This window comes from Sinocyclocheilus grahami, unplaced genomic scaffold (assembly GCF_001515645.1).
Source record: "Sinocyclocheilus grahami isolate Dianchi unplaced genomic scaffold, SAMN03320097.WGS_v1.1 scaffold13.1, whole genome shotgun sequence".
Taxonomy (NCBI): Eukaryota; Metazoa; Chordata; class Actinopteri; order Cypriniformes; family Cyprinidae; genus Sinocyclocheilus; species Sinocyclocheilus grahami.
The window spans coordinates 847,815-874,539 of record NW_015505192.1 but is presented as its reverse complement, the minus strand read 5'-3'; the positions used below and the strand labels follow the sequence as shown (position 1 = coordinate 874,539).

Sequence of the window (26,725 nt, the reverse complement as noted above, 5' to 3'; positions counted from 1 at the left end):
ATATAGTTATTTAAATTATATTTTTAGGTAAAATGTTATAAAGGCTACTCAGAATTTTCTAATTAAATGATAATAATAAAAAAAGATATTTTCAACCACGACATTACTTCTTTCCAACAAAGACACCATCCCAAAACCTTTACGATCTTCCACATCCAACCTCAAATGAACACATGTTATCACTTTACCACAACCAAAAATGAAGCATGCGACTCACCTTCTTCATCCTGCCGCTACGGGTGCCAGTAAAGGCTACGGTTTGCCCGCTATAATCATATGCCGCCACTGATGTCATCCCATCATCTTTGTCCAGGAATAAAGGAATCCCCTCAATCGTAGTGGTGCCCCCTAGAGGTTGGTTGAAGTCCTGGCCACAAAAGTTGTCATCTATCTGCAGAGGCTGTGGAGAGAGATAAAAAAAAGGGAGTTATTCGAGTAGTTGCTGAGTGGGAGTTGAGGCGATGGAGGCCAATATGGCATTTTCACTCGTTTTAATCTTCGGCAATACCAATCCATTGCTCGATATTCCTTTGGGTCATTAAAGGCCATATACTGTATTTCTGTGCTAATGAATCAGCCAGAGGCCCACACTTGCACAGATATATCGCAAGATAACTCCCTGTGCTTGTGCCGTTTGAAGAACGGTTGGAAAATATAGAGGACCTGAGGGAAAATCATTCTCGGCTCTTTACTCCTTTCTACGGAAAAACTGCTCAAACGAACGTGGCCAACACCAAATGTCGCACAATGTCTCGCAATTCACTGCCTAATGCACACATGATCCGTAATCGTCCCACACAAAGACGACCGCACAATGCACAAAATGTCCCAGGAGATGTCCTCCCTGCTCTGGCCAACAGACTGGGCTCATTAGCAGAAACAAAAGTGTCCATGACCCCCACAGCCCTGCATTGCTGCCCAACGGTGCCCTTCATTCTTCACCCAGCGAGAGGTACTACTGCTGCCAAGGATGACCCGGTTCCAGGCAGCGGGAAGGATATTCAGGCTCGCAAACACTGTAGCGGACCAGCGCTGTGCCCTACAACACAAGAGAGGACGTCCTTTCCTAAACTCCTGAGGGATGTTGGGATTTGCACTGGAAATGGAACGAACAGAAGGGGATTGGACAAACAGACCACGTGCATCCCTAAGGTTAGTGACTGTCTGGGTTACACTGACCCATCATGCACCTACTGTAATTACAGTCGGCCTGCACCCAGGTGCGGGCAGGACTAATCACCAGAGAGAAAACTTTGTTGCTCTCTGTTCGCAGTTATTGCCGCTAGGTGTTATTCTCAGTTAGATGAGGAAACATTATGTTGGCAGAGTTAATGACGCTGGTAATGGTGGTTAATGCAAGCCAACCAATGATGCTGGAAATACCACTTGCGTTAGCAAAGCTCGAAAAGTGCTGGCAAAGACAAGGTCGTGGAGACAAACTACGCCTAATGGTGTGTACCGAGTGGATGAATCCAGCCTGGATAACGGCAATGCCCCCGGTGAGTCAGTGTTGTGCAAAATTCAGAACTAAAGAATCAAAATATTACAGAAAGTTGAACTGGAGTGGCAGGAAGGGGAAATTACTGAATTGCAATATAAATTAATTTAAAACAGGTGATCCACCATAACATCTATCCATCATTCTCTCCATTCATCTATCATTCAATCTATCCATATTTCCATCTATTGTGCTATCATCTACTCTATCTTTCCATCTACCATCTAACTAACATCTATACATCCATCCATCCCCCTGTTTGCTACCTTCATTCATAAGGAAATGCTACATTGGTATACAGGTATATCACTAAATAAGCATTTTTAAAACACAGTCAACCAAGAAATCACATACACTGCTGAAATACATACCTCCTATTCAGAATCCCATTTGGGAACCGTAGAAATAACAGGGCAGTCACACATAGCTAGTGACCGTGACACCCATCATGCCGTAAATTGATCGTCTGCCGAAAACTGATTGCCGTCCACGTCTGTCCGTTCGTTTTACACTTGCCAAAAAGTGATTACAGACTCTACTTATTGAGTGAACTGTTCATTCTGCCTCAAAATGACTTGATTTCATTCATGGTTGTTATATTTGACAGATTATAGCTCATTCAGACCTTTTTACCTGTTGTAATACATTTTGACAACAACCATGACTGAAATCAAGTCATTCTGAGGCAGAAAGAACAGTTCACTTTTTGGCAAGTGTAAAACTGCATTTTATGGGTTTTATTGGCCATTTAAAAGGTATTTCAACAGGTAAAAAGGTCTGAATGAGATATAATCTGTCAAATATAACAACCATGAATGAAATCAAGTCATTTTGAAGCAGAAAGAACAGTTCACTCAATAAGTAGAGTCTGTAATCACTTTTTGGCAAGTGTAAAACGGACGGACGAGGACGGCAATCAGTTTTCGGCAGACGATCAATTTTCGGCAGGACACCAGCAATGATGCATATCTATCAGAGGTTCTACAATATGCCTCATGCAGATTTCTTCTTTTTCCCCTCCTTAACTCAAATTACAGCCTCAATCTGGGGGGAAAGGAGATGAAATGATGACTAAACAAGGCCGCAAGGTGGACTGGTGCTAGACGGAGGAAAGTGTTCGGTGCAGAATGTTTTAGGTGGGAGGGGAAGGGAGGAGACGGGTGTCCTGACCCAAGAAAAAATCTCATCTCTCCCATAAATCTCTGGTTTTGGAGAAGGGTGTTAAGAGACACGGACATGTTAACAAGTTAAAGACCTTAAACACCAAGCGACCGCAGTTTCTTGGGCTGGACTGAGACTGTCACTTCAATATCCATGGAACGTGAGGGGGATGACAGCTGAGATGGAAGGGGGCTGAAATGCCTCTGACAGAATGGACAGGAAGGAGATGCTTCAGAATCCAGTCAGAGAGTATGAACCTCAAAAACTTAAATGAACCCATCTGTACTGTTCCCGCTGAAGATCAAACTGACCCTACATGATAAAATCAAAGCACATTTGCACATTGCACATGCATAAATCTGTCTAAAAATACCCCTCACAGCATGGAAGGTCTAAGACAAGAAGGCTGTTGTGTAAATGTATTATCTAATAAAACTTTTTTTTTTGCTGATGACTAAGCACAAACCTCAAAGTGTCCTGATTTCAAGTTAGTTCCTGATTTCAAGTTAGTGGCCCGATGCAGACCAGTGGGAAACAGGAATGTGATGCTAACTCACCTCTGCTCACACACACACACACACACACACACACCTTAGAGAGCAGCTGTAATCCTTATGTCTTATCGTTACACCATCTGATCGATCTCACAGCAGAAACAATCCAAGTCTCTCCTCTATCAGTCCATCTCTTTTTTTCTGCTCTCTCCATCCGTCCAATGATAGTCTTAGGGATCTATGAGGGAGGCAGGGCTTGACAGAGGGGGATGTGATAGACAGACTCGTCTCAAAGGGTTAATCTGGCAGCATGTTTTAGAAATGCCGCAGGCCTGATCCAGAGAGACCAGGTACTTTGGAAGAACATACAAAGGAGAGATACAAAGTTCTCAGTCCTGTTTTTTGAGAGCTAAAAACAGGTATGTTCACTCACAGTTTAGTTATAAACAAGAGTGAGAGCTGCATTTTATAACCAAATTGAAAGGTTTTTTTTCAGGACTCATGCATGGATTTTTAAAACCAATAACTATGGTTTCGCTTCAGTTATTTGTTCATATTCATCAGTTCATCATTCTGTAATTCATTATTATATATAGTCAGAGTCCACATATATACAAATATATAAAGAGTTCCAAAGTTTTCTAATTTATAATAATTTACAGTTTGTAATTATATTTATAAATAGCATGCATAAAAACAGCATTCATAAATAATATATTTATAAATATTAAAGTACATTTATATATTTTTTTAAATACACAAATATTTAAATATATACACACAATGCATTTATAATTATAATAGTTTTATAATCAAGTAATATTAATGTATTTTATAACGATACTATATTTAAATATATTTAGAAATGGTATTTATATAAATATCATAATATTAAATAATATTAAATTTTTTAATAAACATTAATATCGTAACAAATTATGTTTTAAAACTAAATATCAGTTTTAAAATTAATTTATAAAAAACTTAAGTTTGTAAAATATGTATTTATAATAGGAATACTGTAACATTCAATTGCCTTTTTATATACATGTATATTTATTATATATAAATATATATGCATAAGAATATAAAACTAATATAATATAATCTAAATAAATATATTTATTAACTTATTCAATTGTATTATATTTCACAAAGAAAAAAAACAAAGTATATCCCAAAATCAACAAGAAAAATACACTAAAACACTTCTTCCTCAAACTGCTGATCGTCTATAGAGCTGCTCATTTGTGTTCAAAATGAATCCTTATTTGTGTACTAGGGTATGTAACAAGGTGGGCGGCCATGTGCGTGTGTGCATGTGTGTGATTATCCTTAAATGTGTTTGTGCTGATGCGTGTGTATGTGTGCACTTGTCCTTAAATGTGTTTGTAGATGTTGGAACACATAAATGAAGATAAAGAGAGGCTGCCAAAATCTTTGGACGCATTGCCTAAGAGAAAGAGAGCGAGTGAGCGAGGACAAGAAGGCTGTTGTGTAAATGTATTATCTAATAAAACTTTTTTTTTTGCTGATGACTAAGCACAAACCTCAAAGTGTCCTGATTTCAAGTTAGTTCCTGATTTCAAGTTAGTGGCCCGATGCAGACCAGTGGGAAACAGGAATGTGATGCTAACTCACCTCTGCTCACACACACACACACACACACACACACCTTAGAGAGCAGCTGTAATCCTTATGTCTTATCGTTACACCATCTGATCGATCTCACAGCAGAAACAATCCAAGTCTCTCCTCTATCAGTCCATCTCTTTTTTTCTGCTCTCTCCATCCGTCCAATGATAGTCTTAGGGATCTATGAGGGAGGCAGGGCTTGACAGAGGGGGATGTGATAGACAGACTCGTCTCAAAGGGTTAATCTGGCAGCATGTTTTAGAAATGCCGCAGGCCTGATCCAGAGAGACCAGGTACTTTGGAAGAACATACAAAGGAGAGATACAAAGTTCTCAGTCCTGTTTTTTGAGAGCTAAAAACAGGTATGTTCACTCACAGTTTAGTTATAAACAAGAGTGAGAGCTGCATTTTATAACCAAATTGAAAGGTTTTTTTTCAGGACTCATGCATGGATTTTTAAAACCAATAACTATGGTTTCGCTTCAGTTATTTGTTCATATTCATCAGTTCATCATTCTGTAATTCATTATTATATATAGTCAGAGTCCACATATATACAAATATATAAAGAGTTCCAAAGTTTTCTAATTTATAATAATTTACAGTTTGTAATTATATTTATAAATAGCATGCATAAAAACAGCATTCATAAATAATATATTTATAAATATTAAAGTACATTTATATATTTTTTTAAATACACAAATATTTAAATATATACACACAATGCATTTATAATTATAATAGTTTTATAATCAAGTAATATTAATGTATTTTATAACGATACTATATTTAAATATATTTAGAAATGGTATTTATATAAATATCATAATATTAAATAATATTAAATTTTTTAATAAACATTAATATCGTAACAAATTATGTTTTAAAACTAAATATCAGTTTTAAAATTAATTTATAAAAAACTTAAGTTTGTAAAATATGTATTTATAATAGGAATACTGTAACATTCAATTGCCTTTTTATATACATGTATATTTATTATATATAAATATATATGCATAAGAATATAAAACTAATATAATATAATCTAAATAAATATATTTATTAACTTATTCAATTGTATTATATTTCACAAAGAAAAAAAACAAAGTATATCCCAAAATCAACAAGAAAAATACACTAAAACACTTCTTCCTCAAACTGCTGATCGTCTATAGAGCTGCTCATTTGTGTTCAAAATGAATCCTTATTTGTGTACTAGGGTATGTAACAAGGTGGGCGGCCATGTGCGTGTGTGCATGTGTGTGATTATCCTTAAATGTGTTTGTGCTGATGCGTGTGTATGTGTGCACTTGTCCTTAAATGTGTTTGTAGATGGTGGAACACATAAATGAAGATAAAGAGAGGCTGCCAAAATCTTTGGACGCATTTCCTAAGATGCTAGACGGAGGAAAGTGTTCGGTGCAGAATGTTTTAGGTGGGAGGGGAAGGGAGGAGACGGGTGTCCTGACCCAAGAAAAAATCTCATCTCTCCCATAAATCTCTGGTTTTGGAGAAGGGTGTTAAGAGACACGGACATGTTAACAAGTTAAAGACCTTAAACACCAAGCGACCGCAGTTTCTTGGGCTGGACTGAGACTGTCACTTCAATATCCATGGAACGTGAGGGGGATGACAGCTGAGATGGAAGGGGGCTGAAATGCCTCTGACAGAATGGACAGGAAGGAGATGCTTCAGAATCCAGTCAGAGAGTATGAACCTCAAAAACTTAAATGAACCCATCTGTACTGTTCCCGCTGAAGATCAAACTGACCCTACATGATAAAATCAAAGCACATTTGCACATTGCACATGCATAAATCTGTCTAAAAATACCCCTCACAGCATGGAAGGTCTAAGACAAGAAGGCTGTTGTGTAAATGTATTATCTAATAAAACTTTTTTTTTTGCTGATGACTAAGCACAAACCTCAAAGTGTCCTGATTTCAAGTTAGTTCCTGATTTCAAGTTAGTGGCCCGATGCAGACCAGTGGGAAACAGGAATGTGATGCTAACTCACCTCTGCTCACACACACACACACACACACACACACCTTAGAGAGCAGCTGTAATCCTTATGTCTTATCGTTACACCATCTGATCGATCTCACAGCAGAAACAATCCAAGTCTCTCCTCTATCAGTCCATCTCTTTTTTTCTGCTCTCTCCATCCGTCCAATGATAGTCTTAGGGATCTATGAGGGAGGCAGGGCTTGACAGAGGGGGATGTGATAGACAGACTCGTCTCAAAGGGTTAATCTGGCAGCATGTTTTAGAAATGCCGCAGGCCTGATCCAGAGAGACCAGGTACTTTGGAAGAACATACAAAGGAGAGATACAAAGTTCTCAGTCCTGTTTTTTGAGAGCTAAAAACAGGTATGTTCACTCACAGTTTAGTTATAAACAAGAGTGAGAGCTGCATTTTATAACCAAATTGAAAGGTTTTTTTTCAGGACTCATGCATGGATTTTTAAAACCAATAACTATGGTTTCGCTTCAGTTATTTGTTCATATTCATCAGTTCATCATTCTGTAATTCATTATTATATATAGTCAGAGTCCACATATATACAAATATATAAAGAGTTCCAAAGTTTTCTAATTTATAATAATTTACAGTTTGTAATTATATTTATAAATAGCATGCATAAAAACAGCATTCATAAATAATATATTTATAAATATTAAAGTACATTTATATATTTTTTTAAATACACAAATATTTAAATATATACACACAATGCATTTATAATTATAATAGTTTTATAATCAAGTAATATTAATGTATTTTATAACGATACTATATTTAAATATATTTAGAAATGGTATTTATATAAATATCATAATATTAAATAATATTAAATTTTTTAATAAACATTAATATCGTAACAAATTATGTTTTAAAACTAAATATCAGTTTTAAAATTAATTTATAAAAAACTTAAGTTTGTAAAATATGTATTTATAATAGGAATACTGTAACATTCAATTGCCTTTTTATATACATGTATATTTATATACATGAGCTGCTCATTTGTGTTCAAAATGAATCCTTATTTGTGTACTAGGGTATGTAACAAGGTGGGCGGCCATGTGCGTGTGTGCATGTGTGTGATTATCCTTAAATGTGTTTGTGCTGATGCGTGTGTATGTGTGCACTTGTCCTTAAATGTGTTTGTAGATGGTGGAACACATAAATGAAGATAAAGAGAGGCTGCCAAAATCTTTGGACGCATTTCCTAAGAGAAAGAGAGCGAGTGAGCGAGAGATGAGTGGAGGGATGGCAGGCTGCCAGCCTCCTGTTTTGATTGGTGACGGTGGAAATGCAGCGGCTCAGCCGTTTGCCCTTTGTTTCCTCCAAACAGCCAATGGAGGCTCTCTAATTGGGTCTTAATGGTGCTCGCGCTAAAGCGAGCCAAAATTCAGGCACTCTCTCCGCCGCTCTCGCTCTCTCTGGCATTAACAGCATTAGACAGGAGAACATCACAGATTCCCAAAGCATCTGAGGCTTATCTACAAATACTTGTCATATTAGCATGGCCACCGTGAGCTGTCGTTCAGCTTTATATAATGGTGTTATTTATACAGCTGCTTCCTCTGAGCAATCCTATTGACCCTCAATCTAAAGTCCTTTAGTAGGACTTAATGTCTTTATGTAGGCCGTCTATCCTGCCATTTGATTACGATGATATGACGTTCCTGTAGCTCAACTGGTAGAGCAACACCAGAGGTCACAGGTCTTAGCTAGATCCTAATGTTCATTCTACGAAAATGAACATGAATGCATCTTCATCAATTTTTCCTTTATTGAAGATTTTAGGGTACATCATTTACTCTTTACATTACATTTACTAAATGTTTTCACTATTTTTACTTTTTTTCCCTTTTCAAATCTTTTCATCTTTACTTGTTGATTGTGGTATGACAAAAAGTTTATTTCTCCATACAGTCTCTCATATGAGGTCACAAAAATGGTATCTACTTAGGGTTAGGTTGATGAACTTATTTTGTAACATTATAAATGTCTTTACTGCCACTTTTGATAAATTTAAAGCATCTTTACTGATTAAAAATGTTAACTTCTTTAAAAAATAATAATAAAAAATGTAATGCTAATGTATAGTGTAGACTCTATATTCTATAGGACAGTTGTGTAGTCCTAATGCCTCTTCCTGCCTGACTTCCTGTAAATATTTACAAACACACTACACAAATGACAAATTATTATCTCTTCCACATTTCATGACAAGGTCACATCATTCACAGGATGTCAGATGACAAATGGCAGATTATACAGACATATACATCTAGCCAAACACACATTCACACCCATAATGCACTCTCACATTCACCTACACTATCTAGTACATGCTGTGGTCCTGTTGTTTAGGGCCTATACCCCGTGGCATGGCTGTAAGGCAGAGCAATATATCAGTCTACGCTTTCACCTTTAATCACCTCTGGACGTTCTCTCTCAGTCTCTATTCCTCTTTCACTCCATGCCCTCGTCTGGCACTAAAAAGGCACTTGTGAGCTCTATTGTTTGGCTTTATAACGTCTCCATGAGACAATCATGGAGCGAGAGCAGGTGTTCACTGCATGTTGGCACTGGAAAATATCAACGGAAAGTGGAAGAGAAGTGTGCACTGCTGATCGGGGCTGATTTTGAATTAAAGGTGTAGATTAAAATACCCTTCAAAATGATGTCATTGTGAATGGGTTACTGAACAGGAAAGGTATATTCAACTTTATATCAAGTGTAGTCTTACATAGTCAAACTTGTGGTCCACGCTACAAGTAAGGACAGTTAAATCTGACATGATGAACATTAGGGAGAAAAGCCTAAAGACTAGATATACTCTAGAATCTCATCTTCTTGCCACTAACTGACTCGAAGGAAACTTTTGAATATATTTCTATATCATGATATCTGATATCATGTCCCTTGCATATTTTGGCAAATCCAGTGACTAGTTCTTCCTCAAAATTGATCCTTGTAGCAGTCTGGCAACTTTTAGGTAAGTTTCTTTCAAAGGATATGCGGGTCTAGTCGACTAAATGGTACAGCTCCTACTAGTCGACACTGAAAACAGTAGTCGATTACATGACAGAAAAAGAAAAAAGAAAACAATTATCATTCAACTTACCATCATTTTATGTTACCATCTAATGACCATTGTACCATGTAAAACATTTTAAATAACAAGTTAAAATAAAACATTTGAAAAAAATAATACATTATTTTTAAAAGTGTATCTGGGCGTAAACTACATTTTTACCTCAGACTTTGCACGAGTTTTCTTCGTGTCAGTTGTGGCGAGCTCAAAAGTGACCATGCAAAAGACGAGTAAGGTGTGGGATTATTATGAATTAGAAGGAAACTGAAAAGTTGTGTGTAAAACTGTAAAGTCAAATTGGCTTACAATAACTCTACTGGAGCAATGCGTAATCATATTCAATACAGGCACGTAGGCGTTAGCTTAGAGACTAGCCAAAGCCAGCTAATGTCAATCACGTCATTCACTACAGCCCGCCGCCGCTGCGATCCCGTCCGCGCCGTCTATTCCTCTAACGAAGACCCACTTCAGTGGTGGTGCAGGATGTCCAGGCTCTTTCCGAAATTCTGTTGGCTTGCTTTTCGTTATCTCTGCGTGCCTGCGACTTCAGTTCCTGCAGAGCGCGTTTTTTCAAGTGCAGGAATTGTTAATCGCCTCAGGACCTGTCTTTCTCTTTGTTTGTTTAGTTTTTAGATGATATAGCCTACATGATGAAGTATGTTTTTAAAAGCCGTTTTAATGCTATTCCTTGATCAAATTTCCTATTGTTTTTGACTTGTGTTTTAATATGTTGGCTAACGTTATATGAAGATAAAGAATTCTGTCAGGCTATTGATTGATTTTCCATTGTTCTGCATTTCCCCAGCTGATTTTAATAAATAAGCATTGACTGATGTTGAGTGTGTGCTCTTCTTTTTTTTTTTCTTCTTTTTTTTAACGACTGCCTAAAAATCAAATTTCCTATTGTTTTTGACTTGTGTTTTAATATGTTGGCTAACGTTATATGAAGATAAAGAATTCTGTCAGGCTATTGATTGATTTTCCATTGTTCTGCATTTCCCCAGCTGATTTTAATAAATAAGCATTGACTGATGTTGAGTGTGTGCTCTTCTTTTTTTTTCTTCTTTTTTTTAACGACTGCCTAAAATTAAATAACGCGAGGCAAGCGTACGGCATAATTGTGACCTATTTTTAGCGGAATTCATTAAGGAATTTGACCGTGTGATTCATAGATTAAGTATTTCAAATGTAGGCTATTATATACACGCGCACAAAGTTTTTTTTCTTACCATCTTGGGGGTTTCTTGCTTTTTGACTAGTCGGATACAAAACTTCAGTTTAAACGACGTCAAATTAGTCGTCGCGCACATCCCTATTTGTTTCAAACTTATATCAACCTGTACAGACCACAATCTCAGAAAATGTGCATAGTAGTGAGCAAATAGGATTGGAACAGGTGATTTCAGCCATTTTTGGCTACAATCAGAATGTAATACTAGCAGCATAGTGCCTACAAGTACAGTAGATACTCAGAATTACTTAAATTTAAAAAAAATAATGCAAAATGGTTTAAACCGTATATAACCACAGTATATTGCATAGCGAATTTAATTTAGCAAATGGTATCCACCGTAAGATAAACTACATTTTGTCTAATCTATTTAGAAAATAAATTAATATAACATTTAAATAATAAATATTAAAGTAATATTTATAGTACATAAAAATAGTACTGTAATTTATACATAGTGCAATAAGTACATGTATTCAATATTATATAATATCATAGTTATATATGGTATGTAGTTCTAGTTATATGGTAACTATTTAATTCAGTGTCTTTTTTACACATTACATATTATAGTAATAAGACTCAATTATGCACATACTGTATTACATGCAACTAACCTTAAACCAACCCCCTAATCCTAACACTATATTAAGTACATGTTTTTAATTAATATTACTCAGAATTACACTTTAACTAGGACACCTTAAAATAAAGTGCAACCCTAAACATATACAGTAGGTCGAATCGAGTGCATTGCAATGTGGGATACAGTACCCTATGCAGTGTGCTTACATGCATACTCCATATTTGGCATATGTAATATCTCGTGTGTGAGTTCTATGAATGCAGGACATTCGCACAGTATGCATCCTGCAGAAATAGAAATAAAGTATGATAAAATGCCATTCTGATCTTTGTATGCAATATGGATTAAAAATGACCCATGAACATTTTTTTGGGGCGTATGCCTTCTGAAGCAGAGACTATGCTGTGTATGATAACAAAAGAGCTGACTGAAAGAGGCAAGTGCAACTCTGAGCTGCACACATGTGCTAATGTGTAACGACTGCATGCTTGTGTCATTTAACTAGCAGCAGGCAAAAGCTGTGGGACAGATGTTCATATCTCCTCTCCACTGACCTGACACCACACACGCACCCTTAGACACAGCCTATTCACACTCGCACATACAGCTTCCTCAGACCAGCACAAATTCCCCACACAACACAAACACGCCACTAGCAGTGCACAGAGGCCTGATTATGAGACTGCCCATGACCTGCGCTCGGCCCCATGGCATCTGGCACAGACAGAACACACATGCACAACTTTCTCCGTTTCTCCTTATTTCTCTCTAACACGAAGGTTAAGTGATTATGCATTTCACTGATCTATAAATCTGCATAAACTTCCAAAAACTGAATGGAATAGCAAAGGCACAAAAATGCTTCCAGATGCAAGCAAATTGAAACGGTTTAGTTTTTCGTTAGTTGGGTGACTCTCATAAAACCTGTCAAGAACTTTCTCAGGTCATATTTCCAGATATTAATTTTTTTTTTAAAGGCCTATTAAAATACTCTGCATCGTGGCATCACATTTAATGCAAGTTAAGCACATTTGTAATTCTTATTACTGTAATGCAACAAATTGGACATTAACAAACTGCAATAATAATAATCTTAAAAAAAAGAAATCATTTAAAAATAAATAAATCCTAGCAGGGTGATTTAAATTTTGCATGGCAGTACTGGGATTTTAATAATAATATATGCATTACTAAGAAGAAAAACACCCATAATCGCCTTGAAAATAATGTCCATGAAAAACAAATTATAATAATTTTTGCCCAGAGTCCTGCACATATTTGTTCCTGACATTTACCCTTTTTTTTTTATTTATTTATTTTTGGTAACAATCCCTATTTAGCACTGAGCGCAGTTGATCTACTGTCCTCATATGGTTCAGATTAGGACAACAGACCAAATAGTTTGGCACGGCATACCTAAATCTGCACTGCTTCTCATGAGAATCAACCTGTAGAGGTTGAATGATTTGCATCCTTGCATGGCAGATCACACGTATGTTTGGCACGCTCCGACATCAGGCCTTTCAGAGCTTCCATTGAAAGCAGTTGCTCCTACTCTTAATGTGCTGGCTAAGAAATGCCAATTTCTCAACATTACTGACCCACTTCCTGCCTGATCGTTTCGCTTAAGATTCCAGGGAACCTAAATTTGTGCTGAAACAAACGGGTTAGCGAGTGAGTTTACGTTCCCGGCCTTGTGTGTGATTGTGTGTATCCTGGTTTGTCTGAGGGTTATTCATATTTAAGCATGAAAAACACCTAGAACAAATAAAACATCTGCTAAACTCCAAAATTAAAAAAATATGAGTGAAAGATTTTCAATGTGGGGAATAAATATATACACATCTATATACTAGGTTTTGCGAGGTATTTTGCTAGATAGAGATGCCTAAAAACATCTCAACATTCTGTGTGTATGTGATTTATTTTTTAACAATTCCGGTTCAATTGCTCTTAGCAACACTACTTTTGTATAAAATAATCATTTAACTTTAAATGAACTATAATTAAAGTCAAAATCATATTTGCATATTGCCAAAAATACTGTATAATTTTGTAATTTTAATCAATCATATTATATCTTAACAGAATGAAATAATTATAATAAAAACTTACAATAAAACTTAAAGCCTATCTCATACTAAGAATTTAACCAATTTAATACCAATTGTAACTATTAATATTAGTAAGGATTCTTCAAAGAAAGAATAAACTAATTATGCATGAATAAAACCTACAATTAAAAAGAAAAAAAAAAACTTAAATGAAGCTACTAATAGGTTTTTTTTAATTTATACTTTTATATAAAATTCATAGACTGCAGTATGAGCGATTATAAAACAGGCTGACTGTTTTATGCAGTTTATTAAAATCAATAAAAATCCCCATAACTAGTATTTAGATTTGTGTTCTCCCTGGTTGAAGGTACACTTAAACCCTACCTGTAAAATGGCAAAATAATTTAATATTCATAATGCATAACAGTGTAAAAACATTACCGATTTCTCCCACAGTTATTTAACTGCAGCTAAACTCATATACATAAAACTCTTACCTCATGAATTCTTATACAACATTCATAACCTGAAGTCCTACAAACTAAATTAACAGGATTTATCCATTTTTCAAAGCCACAAATAACAGTAAGAGATATTTTACATATAATTTCCTAAAATTTCTTATTCACATTTTTGCATTTATGTACGCTTTTGTTTGTTTCATGCATTTTCTTTACACATGCAACTATTATATTTAGTCTAAATAAGCTCTTGACTGTTAACTATGTGTGTGTGTGTGTGTGTGTGTGTGTGTGTGTGCGCGCATTTCCCAGATAATATACTATGTATTTAAGCTTCAGTACAGTATCAACACAAAGCCAATTTATTAATCTACATAATATGACACTTCACTGTATAAATGGATTTTTATACTTGAAATATACTTTATATATACACACCATACATAGCTACCTTAATTTTTTTTATAAAGGGGTCTACACAGAAGGGGTCCTTGGCATCAAACAGTTTGAAAAACCCCGGCTTAAGTGTCCAAATATGTTTTATCAGTGTGACTGCTGCAGTTATGGGTCAGATCTAGCCATTAAGCCCTCTTGGGTGGGAAAATTGAAATAATAAACAATCTGTTTGGTAGAAAATATCAATGAAAGAATCAAATTGCATCTACAGGCTCATTTGCTAAATGTACTGTATCATGGTTATCAGCGAATGTCTCTCAGGAGCAATATCAGGGCTTTAAATGCCCAACATCAGATGAAAGTACTTGACTCACAAACAATGTCTATTCAAACACACAATCAATGAAGCCTTTAGAGCACATCATAATAAAAGAAACCATGTCTTTCTCACTCACATGAACAAAGAGCACAGTCATTTTGGCATTTGAAGCTGCAACTGTTGGTTTCCATTAGCGAGGAGCATTTTTTCTGTCTAACTACACTGGATCCACCTCCTAAAAACACAAGTTGCAAGGTTGTGACAGCACCCATAAGGGAAATCCAATCCTCATTATGCACCCAAAGCTTTTAATCTTTTCCTGGAACCTCTGACCTCAGTGTCCAGTAATGCTCCATCATCTAATCATACACCCCCTCATTACATTTGGACTCAAGAAAGCCAGCTAGAAACATCTCAGATGACAGCTAGCTTCAAGATGGGGGAAAAACCATAATAATAAAGTTCTAAAAGCCACCATGACCTCTTCGGAGTGTCACAAAACTCCCACTGGCTCTTCAGCTTCGGTCGCAGTGCCAGGAATGAGGAATGGCTTTGTCCTTTCAAAAAGTGGTTCACCATCCTTCTTTCCAGGTCATGCTAGTTATGCTCTGAAATTTGCTTACCAAAAGTGGCTGGCCATAAGTCATAATGATTTAGCAAGTATTCGTCTGTAGAAATCACAAGATTATGGCTGAGCATTATTTACTGCATAATATCAAGATGGATTGTCGTTCTCTGACCCTGCTGAAAAGACCCGTGAACATATTGTTGCCAAGTACTGTACGCGATGTTCCTAGAACAACATTCTAGTCAAACCGTCTCAAATCTTACCTTAACCTACCCCAAAAATTATTGAGCAATATAATTTAAATTGAGCTAAATTAATAAGAATTCTGTATAAGCTTAACTCCAGCCTTAATCCGAAAATCTAACTGGTTGGTAGGAATGTTTTTCCACAACCAACAAGGAAGTTGATCCAAGAGCATGTCACGCTTGGTGAAACCACAGAAAGTGCTGATGTTCTTAAGTAGCTTACCCAGCAAAATTTGGGACTAGGAATGGCTTTGTCCTTTCAAAAAGTGGTTCACCATCCTTCTTTCCAGGTCATGCTAGTTATGCTCTGAAATTTGCTTACCAAAAGTGGCTGGCCATAAGTCATAATGATTTAGCAAGTATTCGTCTGTAGAAATCACAAGATTATGGCTGAGCATTATTTACTGCATAATATCAAGATGGATTGTCGTTCTCTGACCCTGCTGAAAAGACCCGTGAACATATTGTTGCCAAGTACTGTACGCGATGTTCCTAGAACAACATTCTAGTCAAACCGTCTCAAATCTTACCTTAACCTACCCCAAAAATTGAGCAATATAATTTAAATTGAGCTAAATTAATAAGAATTCTGTATAAGCTTAACTCCAGCCTTAATCCGAAAATCTAACTGGTTGGTAGGAATGTTTTTCCACAACCAACAAGGAAGTTGATCCAAGAGCATGTCACGCTTGGTGAAACCACAGAAAGTGCTGATGTTCTTAAGTAGCTTACCCAGCAAAATTTGGGACTATGGTTCTCCGACGATGCAAAGACCAGTGATTGTGTTCTTGTCGAGTACGACTTGCTCCTGGATCCTAACTTACTACTACAATCAGAGGGCTATAACGGATTGATAAGTTGTTCAAACCTTAAACTAAAGATTGCCAATAAAATATGCTTGGTTGATAGGAATGTTGCTCAAAGACACAAACATGAATTTGTCAACAAAATTACCTAGGAAAAAAATGGTTGTTAAAGTTGAAAACAAGACAAATTACAACAAGTAATGCATACTGATGAAAATTTATGGAAAATTAGACTGATTTTTTAAATTTTAGTAAAAGTGCAAACAAAAACAGATTAAAAGCAACAATTGTAGTAAAATGTACTTTTACAAATGTAATATAATTTATGAATGTTACATGATGAAATACTGACTACATTTAAAAGATATTTTGGTAGCACTTAAATATAAAATGCAAAAAGGTTTTTTTAATGCATTAGTTATGTCTTGTAATATACTTTATGATGCTTATAATGAATGATCTGAATTATTAATGAATAATTGTAACCACAATTATAATACATTATAATATATATTTATTGTTACACCTTTAGAAAGTATAATCTATTACAACACATGACAAACAACCAATTTCAGGTGTAAATCTGCAAATATTATAATGCATTTTAACTTTGGTTATGAAAAGGTATAGGCCTAATAAAATTATGATGTACATTATGAATTCCATTATAATGCATTATAAATAAAGTCTTCAAGTAAAGTGTTCTCATCAAACAACAAAAATATGATTTAAATAAATTCATTTAATTAATTTATTTCTCTAATGTTCATGAAACGTGTCCCCTCTAGTCTTCTAGTCCAGCCTTGGTCAAACAACATCAGCAGAAAAAGTGATGGCTGACCATCTTAATAGAACCAAGCCAGCGGCCGGCCAGTTGCGTAAACAGTCACCACATTAAGCCTGTGTCTTAAGAACTAGTTTGACTAACTAGCAGTTAACCAAGTGGTTATCAGTCTGTCTTTTCAGATTCAAAGTAGATCAATCTACATTTTTATGTAACTGACTTAAAAAAAAATTACCTAACTTTTAAGACTAGTCTAAGCAGTTTTTTGCAACCGGCCACAGAATTAACCAGCCTGCAAAAGCATGCTGGTTAAATCGAAGCAGGTATTTTCAGCAGGGAAGGTATAACTGGCTTTTCCCAGCTTGTGTATGCGGTTGTTTTTAAGCCTTTGTGGAATATGAAATAGACTGATGTTCTCTGGATCCATCCCATTGCCCACCACCACAGGAAACAACAAATACAGCTGCACGCGCAGCCTGGCAAATAGCGCCCCACACAAGCACGCACCCCCAAACACACACTGCGTGCCTGATCACAACCACCTACCATCCCACACACACTCTCTACGGCGGCTCCCACACAAACACACATCAATAAATAATTACACCGACAATTAGATGGGGAGCACTCCAAGCCTGACCTGTTAAGAGATTTGCAACCTACACACATAGTCACCATCTGAAAGGATGGGGGGGTCATTTTTCTTACTACCCAGTTAGCTGGCTGACTTATTGATTTAAAATTACCATCACAGAGAGTTCATACAGTTGTCTACACTTTATTTGGCCACTCTCAAGGCCCCGTTTGATCTGAATAGCTTATGTTAAAGCTACAAAAAAGCAGAAAACACAAATTCTGCCCCATTACAAGCGCATTCACAATGCTACCATCCAGACAGGAATGCACTGATACAATACTAGTATCGGATACTGAGATCATGTACTTGTACTCAATTAAAAAAAAAACAGTAAACTTTCACTCTTCACTCATAAACCCTGTACTTTCTGGGTGCTTCTACACAGTAGCGTCAAATAAGGATAAAATGAAAATAGACGTATATATTTTTTAAAATAAAGCTCTGGTTTTTAATATAGAAAATACATAAATAAATAGCTAATTAAACCATATTAATTATTAAATTATTAAATATGAACAAATGTCATATCAGCAAATACCAGAAAGTATCAGTACTCATTCTCTACCTCTGAAAATGGTAGTGGTGTACCCATTCGGAAAGAACAGATATTTACAGTTAATTTTTCTTCTTTGTGTCCCCTTTAAGGAAGAAAAATGTACAGAGGATTCCCTTAATCTCAAACCTGTGTTCCAAAGCACAGTAAATAAGACTATGGAAAAACGATTAGCCCCAAGGCTATTGAGGGGGATACAGTTTCATCTATATGATTTTTCAATATCCAGTCATCTCTGATCAATACCCTACAGGGAAGGAGGCACAGATGGGAAGCCATTAAAGTGTAATCCAGTACAATATCTTTTTTTGCCTGGCCGTGAAGAGCTCCCACATGGACTTGTTCTCTCATTTCCTTGAGCTGTTCCTCAAAGAGTCAGAAAGAACTGAAGTAAACACCAACAGCAAGCAAATGATGTTCAATGTCATAATTAAATCACAAAGTCTTTCATTAGGGATGCTTTCAATAGCATCGGAGATTAAAATACAAGACAGAAAATCTTTCCGTCTTCAGTCTGAGGGAAAATCAGAACCGAACACTAGAAGGATAACGGCTAGCAATCAAAATCACCAGGCAAGTGATCAACCGAGATAAGTTATCATGTAATTATGCAAAGGAGCGAAGGGTGAGGAGTCGGTCCTGGTGTATTTTTGTTCATCAGTTTTATATCACACACAATATCAGCTAAAATTCGTTCAATAATGATGTCATGTGATTCGCACTCTGTGTTTTCAAGTACGTAAGTGACGAGTGTGTATTGTTGTCTGTTGTTATTGTGTGCAGTGGTTGTGCTCATTAATATCACCTGTGGCCTGACTGAAAAACTCATTAGCAATGCAAATATGTTTTTGTTCTGCTTTTTTCCCCCGCTCATGCTTTTTTTTTTTTTACTTACAGGCACAATTCAGATGGTTGGAAACCAGCTTGCATTTGGCACAGAAGGTGACCTGGAACTTTTAAAAGTTCCTGTTACAGCCGCCATAAATTCGGAAGATTTGAAAGAGAGTCTGGCGCTCAAGCTGAATGGAAATAGACAGAGAGATGCCATCCAGCACAATAATCTCTATTTCCTGTAGATCAATAGGTTTGAAAATATAAGAAAGACTCGCATCAGCATCTGAATAGGGCACTTTGGCAGCAAAGTACAAATTCAGTCTTCAGCTTCCAAATGTACAGTGCCTCAAAACGCTGCATCATAATGCTGTATTGAATCATATTAGAGGCCCTTGCTGTGCATGAACAAAAGTGTCCATTACAGACATCAGTTATTTTATAAAGAAAAGGCCAATGAAATGAATTACAGTGAAAAAGTACCACTGCCAGCCTGGATAAGAAGCAGAATAGAGAAGTCTGTGTGTAATTATTATTTGACTCTGCTGACGTGTCTTTGATGGATAGCAACACAGTGTCGCAGATGGTAATCAAGCACCATCATGTACGGTTTCTCATTTACATATATGCATAGCTTTACCATGAGCAACGGGACAGGTGGGCAGAAGAAAGACGTCAAAAGTGCTTACTGTCTGTCCGATAGCACACATCTCTCTTCGTTTTTCCCCCTCCAGTCGGCTTTCCGTCTGTCTGCACGAGTGCCTCCCCCAAAGCCTTCTGAATTATGAAAGTGTGCTTTGTGATTGGAAAATGACAACATTAATTGCTTGTAAGCAGAGCGCGGAGGCAGAGGGATTTTTGATCATGCGCTGATTGTGATGGGCTATAAATGAATAACACAAGGTGAGTGAGGGTGAATTATTCATAAGCTGGAAGCTCCTTGCCGGTGGAGGACCCTCAGCACATTATCTTTTCATCCAATTCAGCCAGCCGTGCTGCCATCATTACCAAGGCAGATTGCTCCAGGCCCGTTATTATAATGGCAGCAGTTATTATCGTTAATGCCACTGTCAGTTATTTGCCGACGGAGTCTACCACTGTGGCCGCTGCCATCAAAATCTGCATTAGAACATATGGTTTACACTACCAACAATGCACTATAAAGACAACTGTTAAGACTATGAAGAAGGCAAATTAAGGCCCAAAACATTTCACGCAATAAACACAAACGTAATTTCCACAAGTATGCGTTGCATTTTCAGCAAGCATTAGCTTAAATGTAGTCTTACAGACTATTTTTATGGCAGAGCAGCAGGGGATAGTTCACCCAGAAATATAATTTATCGTCATTACCATGGAGTTTCAAACATGTATGCATTGCTTTCTTCTGTAGGACACAAAAGATATCTTCACACAATGACAGTCAGCGGGGTCCAATGTTGTTATTCGTCAAAATATCTTTTCATGTTCCACAAAAGAAAGAAATACATGTTGGTCTCTCTATTTTCTTTAGGAATTTTCCACCAATTTTCTTTATGAAAAGCACCATTTTAATGAAAAAAACTGCTTAGTAAACGATGAGTCATAAAAAAGAAAAGAAAAAAAGTCAATCAAACCTGCTTTTGAAAGAGAGTCTATAACAGCTGAATAACAGCAGGTCTCTCTATCTGTGATATGTAGCCTGATAGGTGATTACAAATTCAGCATATGATGGATAGTAAAATGAATTACTATCTAGTTTGAATTTTAGAGCTTTGATGTACATGCCACTAACCGTTTGATCAGATCACATATTGCTGTTATAAACTGAAGCGAATATTACATTTTCTCATTTGGGGCATTTAATAAAAGTTTTGGAGAAATTTTATAATTCATAACCCACTAGTGTTATGACAAAATACTGAAGATGAGGTGTCATGGCATAAGAATTGTGAAACAATAACTACATCACATAATATATCATGATACAACATGAGAAGCAAAGTCGGCAAGCTTTCTCGATCCTTATCTGCCTCCCTTCCCTTCATCTTCCTTTCTTTCTTAATCACCAGCTCCATCTTTCTATTTTTTATTACTCTCACAAGTTTCACCCCATCAGCCAAAATGTGTTTCCTCTTGTATGTCTTAAGTACAGGCGAATCACCCAGGAACATGCTGCACATATAATAGAAGGGAGGATTTGGGCTGTTCTCTGGGAATAATCCCCTCATTCTGTGCTAGAGCATTGTGTTCGGTGTAGAATTGTCGGCTTGGCTATTTCCTACAACGGCCTATGTAGAGAGAGCAGCTAAGAGTGCTGTTGATTAGCAAGTAAGCTATGCGCCTGCACGCTAGCCTCTCTGCGGCTGTCCACATTGTTCTGACACCAGAACAAAGGTCCCAAGAGGACTTGGGCAACAAAGACAGAACAACTTTAAGAGTTTAAATCAATTATCACTTGAGAAAAAGGACACATGAGGCAAGAGAGTGACAGGGCGCTAATCCCATGAACTGAGTTAATGATGTGGCTAGGCTAGTTAATCTGACTTGAGAGTGGATGTTTCCCTGTTAAACAACAGTGAGATTCTCAGGGCCTGCATCCATGCACACGGACAAGACATTCCCAACTGCTTTACCTCACTAATGATCTGGAAATAACATGCGTTCTATAATGAATTGATTGATTGCTACAACACCCAACAACACTGGAATTGAGTTGAGGGACTTAAGGTACTTTAATTCATTTGCAAACAAGTCAGAACTAAAATCAACAGTGCAGCTGGCATCTGGCTTGTTAATTTAACAATATAGTTAGTAAGTGTGACTTACTGAGTTTATGCAGTTCAGTTCCTTGTTGAGCAGCCAGGGCAGGGATAGCTTTCCTTCACCCCGGTAGCAGGATTGGATCCTCTCCTTAATCTTTTCCTTGATTTTTCGCAGTGTGAACAGGCACAGTGCTGATTCTTTCGGTGGCTTGGCCCGGTTCTTTTGGCCCTGAGCAAAAACGGTAAACAGCACCTCTTCCTGTTCAGAGATACCCAATGATCGTGCCAGCTTGGCACCGGGCCGACTGAGGTAGGCGTCTTGAACCAATCGGTATTCCACACCATCCTTGGTACAGCCAATAGGAAACTCCACGTAGGAGTAGAACTTGGGGTCATCCACACAGAGGCGGACAATCTTGGAGGTGAAAAATTGTTCACCACTGGCATCCGGCGAGGTGAGCTGGGTGTCCAGCTGGAGAGTTAGGTAGTAGATGAATTGCTCGCTGCTAAAGCCATAGACATAGTAGATGTCAAAGGTAGGGAACTTGGAAAGGGTGTCGGATGGAATCTTGAGCTGTGAGGAGACAAACTCATCCTGGTAGACAAAGCTGAACATTTCAGCATTCTCCTCATTAGCCATCAGCTTACGACTGGAGAGAGTTGGGAAGTACTCCGATTTTCCTTCGATGGGTGTACCTACAAACAATTTACCTCTGTCTTCACCTTGGGTTCCACTAATAACCACTCCTGACATAGTGCCCGCCTCGGACACACTTGAAAGGTAGTGCTCCTTGCGGTGATGTGGCTCACCCAGTTTGAAGAGGTCATCCAGTCGGAGGAACTGGCATATACCCTGCGAGGTGCTTCCACATGCAATGAGCCTGTTCTGCCCTGAATCCAGAAGCAACAACTTGTTGACATTGCTAGTCTGTGATAACTCGTGAGGGCAAGACTGAACACCAGGTGGTGGGTAACATTTCTCATTATCCACCACAGGACCAGTAACATGGCTTCGAAGCTTGGTCAGGTTGCTGGAGAGCTTGTAGATCCAATTGACAGCACCGACGTAGACTTCACCCGTTTTGTCATGGACGACCAAATGCGTAAGCCCTCCCTCTGGTGGGGTAAAGGTCCGGAAGGAAGAGAGGTTAACCTCGAGCCCCCCATGTTGAGGGAGGAACGAGAGGAAGAAGAGGAGGAGGAATGCCTCACGAAGAGAGGTGGGAAGGGGCCTCCTCCCATACGGCAGCATTTTTAGTATTTTTCTGAGGAAGCAGTAGGCCAGGTGATCTGTTCACCTTACTGATCCTGGGCTTGAAAAAAAAACCTGGACAGCGTCTGTCAGTCTACGGTGAGGAGAGCAACTTATTGACCCAGTGTCCTCTCTGCTCTCTCTCTCGGCACGGAGCTGTCGTCTACACCATCATCTGCAGCGCCATGGCCGCTAGCCCTGCAAGGGTAGGAAAGCACATCATGAGTGTTGGAGAAAAACAGAATAGAACATTGTCTATTGATTCGACTGGAGTTTAAAAGTTATGCCTGCCCAAAAGAAAAAAAACTCATAATACATAAACATAAATATCTTACAGTGGGGCCCTGGGTGGAATCCTATACAACATTTAATGAGTGTGTCAAGCTTGCAGACAGCAGTGCACTCCACAAACTCCACACTGAGAACTCGTCTGATAGACCTGCTGTGCCCTTAAATATTTCACACAGTCTGTGCCAACTCAGCTGGCACAAAAAGGGAAGAGAATAGAGCAGGAGAGAGTAGATGAGGAGAGGAATGAGTAAAGAGTGAGCGATGCCATAACTGTAGACTAGTTTACCAATTCACCTTGAAGAATGCCATAAGCTCAGAAGTGTCAGCAATAAACGTTCTCATTTCCTCACACTTGCTCAAAGAAGCCATTCAAGTTGACCTCGCGTAAAACAAAAGCACTTTCCTTGAAACACGGTTTTATAATATCACAGTACAGACAACATGCCCTCTTGGCTCAACCACAGAGCTGCGGAAAGAGAGACAATCCATCAAATTTGTTCTAATTGAAAGTCTAATGACATTCATGTGATCATAGGCGATGAAAAGGAGCTCTGGGTGTCCAGCTACATCCTCAGAGTGCAAAGCCACTTAAACAAGGGCAATTTCAGGCCTCTCATCTAGCCAGCAGCAGGGACTGTCTGCTGCTGTGACCTTCTCCAGTGTTCAAAACAGAAGCATCATTGTATCTCAGATGACATTTATCTCACTTCACAAGACTATTGAGCGAGGAGACTGCCTCTGGGTCTCATTCACCACTCAGTGCTGTGAGCCATACTGTGGGCTGACTGTCATGCGCAAACTATGAAACAACTCTGCGAGAGAGCAGATACATATACAGCCAAAAAAAACATAAGCCAATTCATATACTATACTAGATACAAATGATTTGAGTAGGGGAAAATGTATTCATTCAAAATTGAATTTTTGTTGACCATATGGTAAATGGCAAAAAAAAAAAGTTGTTGTTTTTTTTTGTGTCATACTAGGCTATGTCAATAGTGTTTATTAATTAAAATGATTGTCATGAGACATCAAGATCCAAAGTGACTTCCTGGGAATTGAACCCATGACCTTGGTGCTGCTAGCACCATGCTCTACTGTTTCAGCTGCAGGAATGCATACTTGGTTATTGTTGGAAGGGGAAAAAAATCAGATAAAGCCTGTGAGAAGTTTATCACAGTTTAAAGTAACAATGCATTTTGCAAATACATGCAATATTGGAGAAAAATATGGCACAGCCCTAATACACCGACACAATTCCAAAAAACATGCTAAAATAAAAATGAAGTAATTGGAGGCTCTCAAAAAGAACGCCTACTAAACAAGTCCAATTTTCAGCTATTTTCAGCTTTATATCATTTCACCATATTTGCTGTTTAATGTAGTGTGCTGACAGGGGTCCAAATTTCCCTCCTCTGTATTGATCATCACAGCTGAGCTCTTCTCAGTTCAACTGACTCCGAGTCAGCACTCCGAGGTGCTTTTTGGCTCTGTGATACAGGGACACTGTCAAAGCAAATTCCCAGCAGTAAAAAACATGGAAAACTTGCCTATAAATAATCAAGTAACTAACTAAACAACTCCACAACACACTTAAAATTGAATTTAGCAGTGCTGCACCTGACCCATTACGGAGTATGACTTATCTGGGACAAAGATATGCTAATGAGGCAGCAGAAGCTGCTTAAATGCAGATGCAAGTGTCCACTCTACCTTAGTAAATAAAATAAACAAACAAACAAAAGAAATTATAATAAACTGAAACTGTAGCCAAATATATACTTATGCTGCAATTTATAACACTGCACCGCAAAGCAATTTGCGTGGAATAGAACAATTAGGACATCCCACCCACTTGCTCCAAACAGGCCCACACCAAGGATAAAGGTGAAATTGGATGAATCAATTAGAGGAGGTATGGGAGTTGCATGGCACCTTCAGGATAGCAAAACCTGCCTGGCTCAGAAAATGGCTGGCGGGACCAAGGTATCCGCGATGATTTATTGCTTGTGGCACATAAATTACAGCACAAGCCATGAAAACGGCACCTCATACTTAAGCAAATTTATACAGAGCGCCTCTTTAACATGGAGGTCACAGCGCTGAGCATTGTGGGGTAGACGGCAGGCAGGACTCAGTGATGGCCACAACTAAACCACCCAGAGAGGCTCTGCATAGTACGATCTGCTTTCTATTACATGTACGAAGACACACTCACATACATCAATACATAGAGGCCTTAATCCACAAACACACACACAGTCTAGGCTTTTTTATTGTTCTGCTTCTTTTTTAATGTCTTTCTGTCTTGAAATCTTCATTCTTTCTGTCTGTCATTCATTCATTTTGCCTGTCTGTTATTTTGTCAATCCTTTCTCTTGTCTTTCTTGATGCTTTAGGCCTATATCTTTCCTTTCCTTTCAGTACTTCCCTCCTACCTACAATTAATAATCAGCACCATTATCAGTTGTCTAAACATGAAAACAGATTCTGGACTGCATAATAAATGTAAATCCATAATGAATCCAATTTATGTAATCAAATTAAGACGTCAGATTAGTGTAACAAAATTAGTGCACAAAACAAAAATGTGTGCAGGACAAATACTTAAAGATTATTACTGTTAAGCCAGGCATGTACATCAAAAACCAAACCACTGGCATACATTTACTGATAAGCAGCCAGATGAGCATTTGCATGTGCACCCGAAAAGAAAAAAAAAAGAGGAGTTTGCAAAATGCTACATATTTGCAATGATATTAGACAAACCGTACAACACCAGCACTGATATATTTAGATTTAAGTCAAGATATTAAAGCCAGACAGCCTCGATTTAGCCTCCGATTCTAAAAAACAATAATAACCTCAATCCAGTGAGACATCCAATGAAAGTGATATTTTAGCAGCTCTACACTGTGACTGTGATCACGCGGGATGATAGAGGAAACAATGACTTGTCGACAGGAAATGATTTGCAAAACAGAGTCTAGGAACGACATCTCATCTCATTCAGCTAATAAGATGAAATAGCAATGCAAGTTTGTTTCAGTCTAGGT

General features: G+C 37.6%; 1 protein-coding gene across 1 annotated transcript in view; it reads right to left on the bottom strand.

Moving 5' to 3' along the window:
• Window positions 1-26,725, bottom strand: part of LOC107599375 (plexin-A1-like) — a 247,168-nt gene that overhangs the window by 197,703 nt on the left and 22,740 nt on the right. The window contains exons 2-3 of the mRNA XM_016290954.1: window positions 22,191-23,576; window positions 218-400 (exon numbers count right to left, since the gene is read on the bottom strand). Coding sequence (XP_016146440.1) covers window positions 218-400; window positions 22,191-23,378 — 1,371 coding nt within the window. The 5' untranslated portion in view covers window positions 23,379-23,576. The remainder of the gene's footprint in view (window positions 1-217; window positions 401-22,190; window positions 23,577-26,725) is intronic.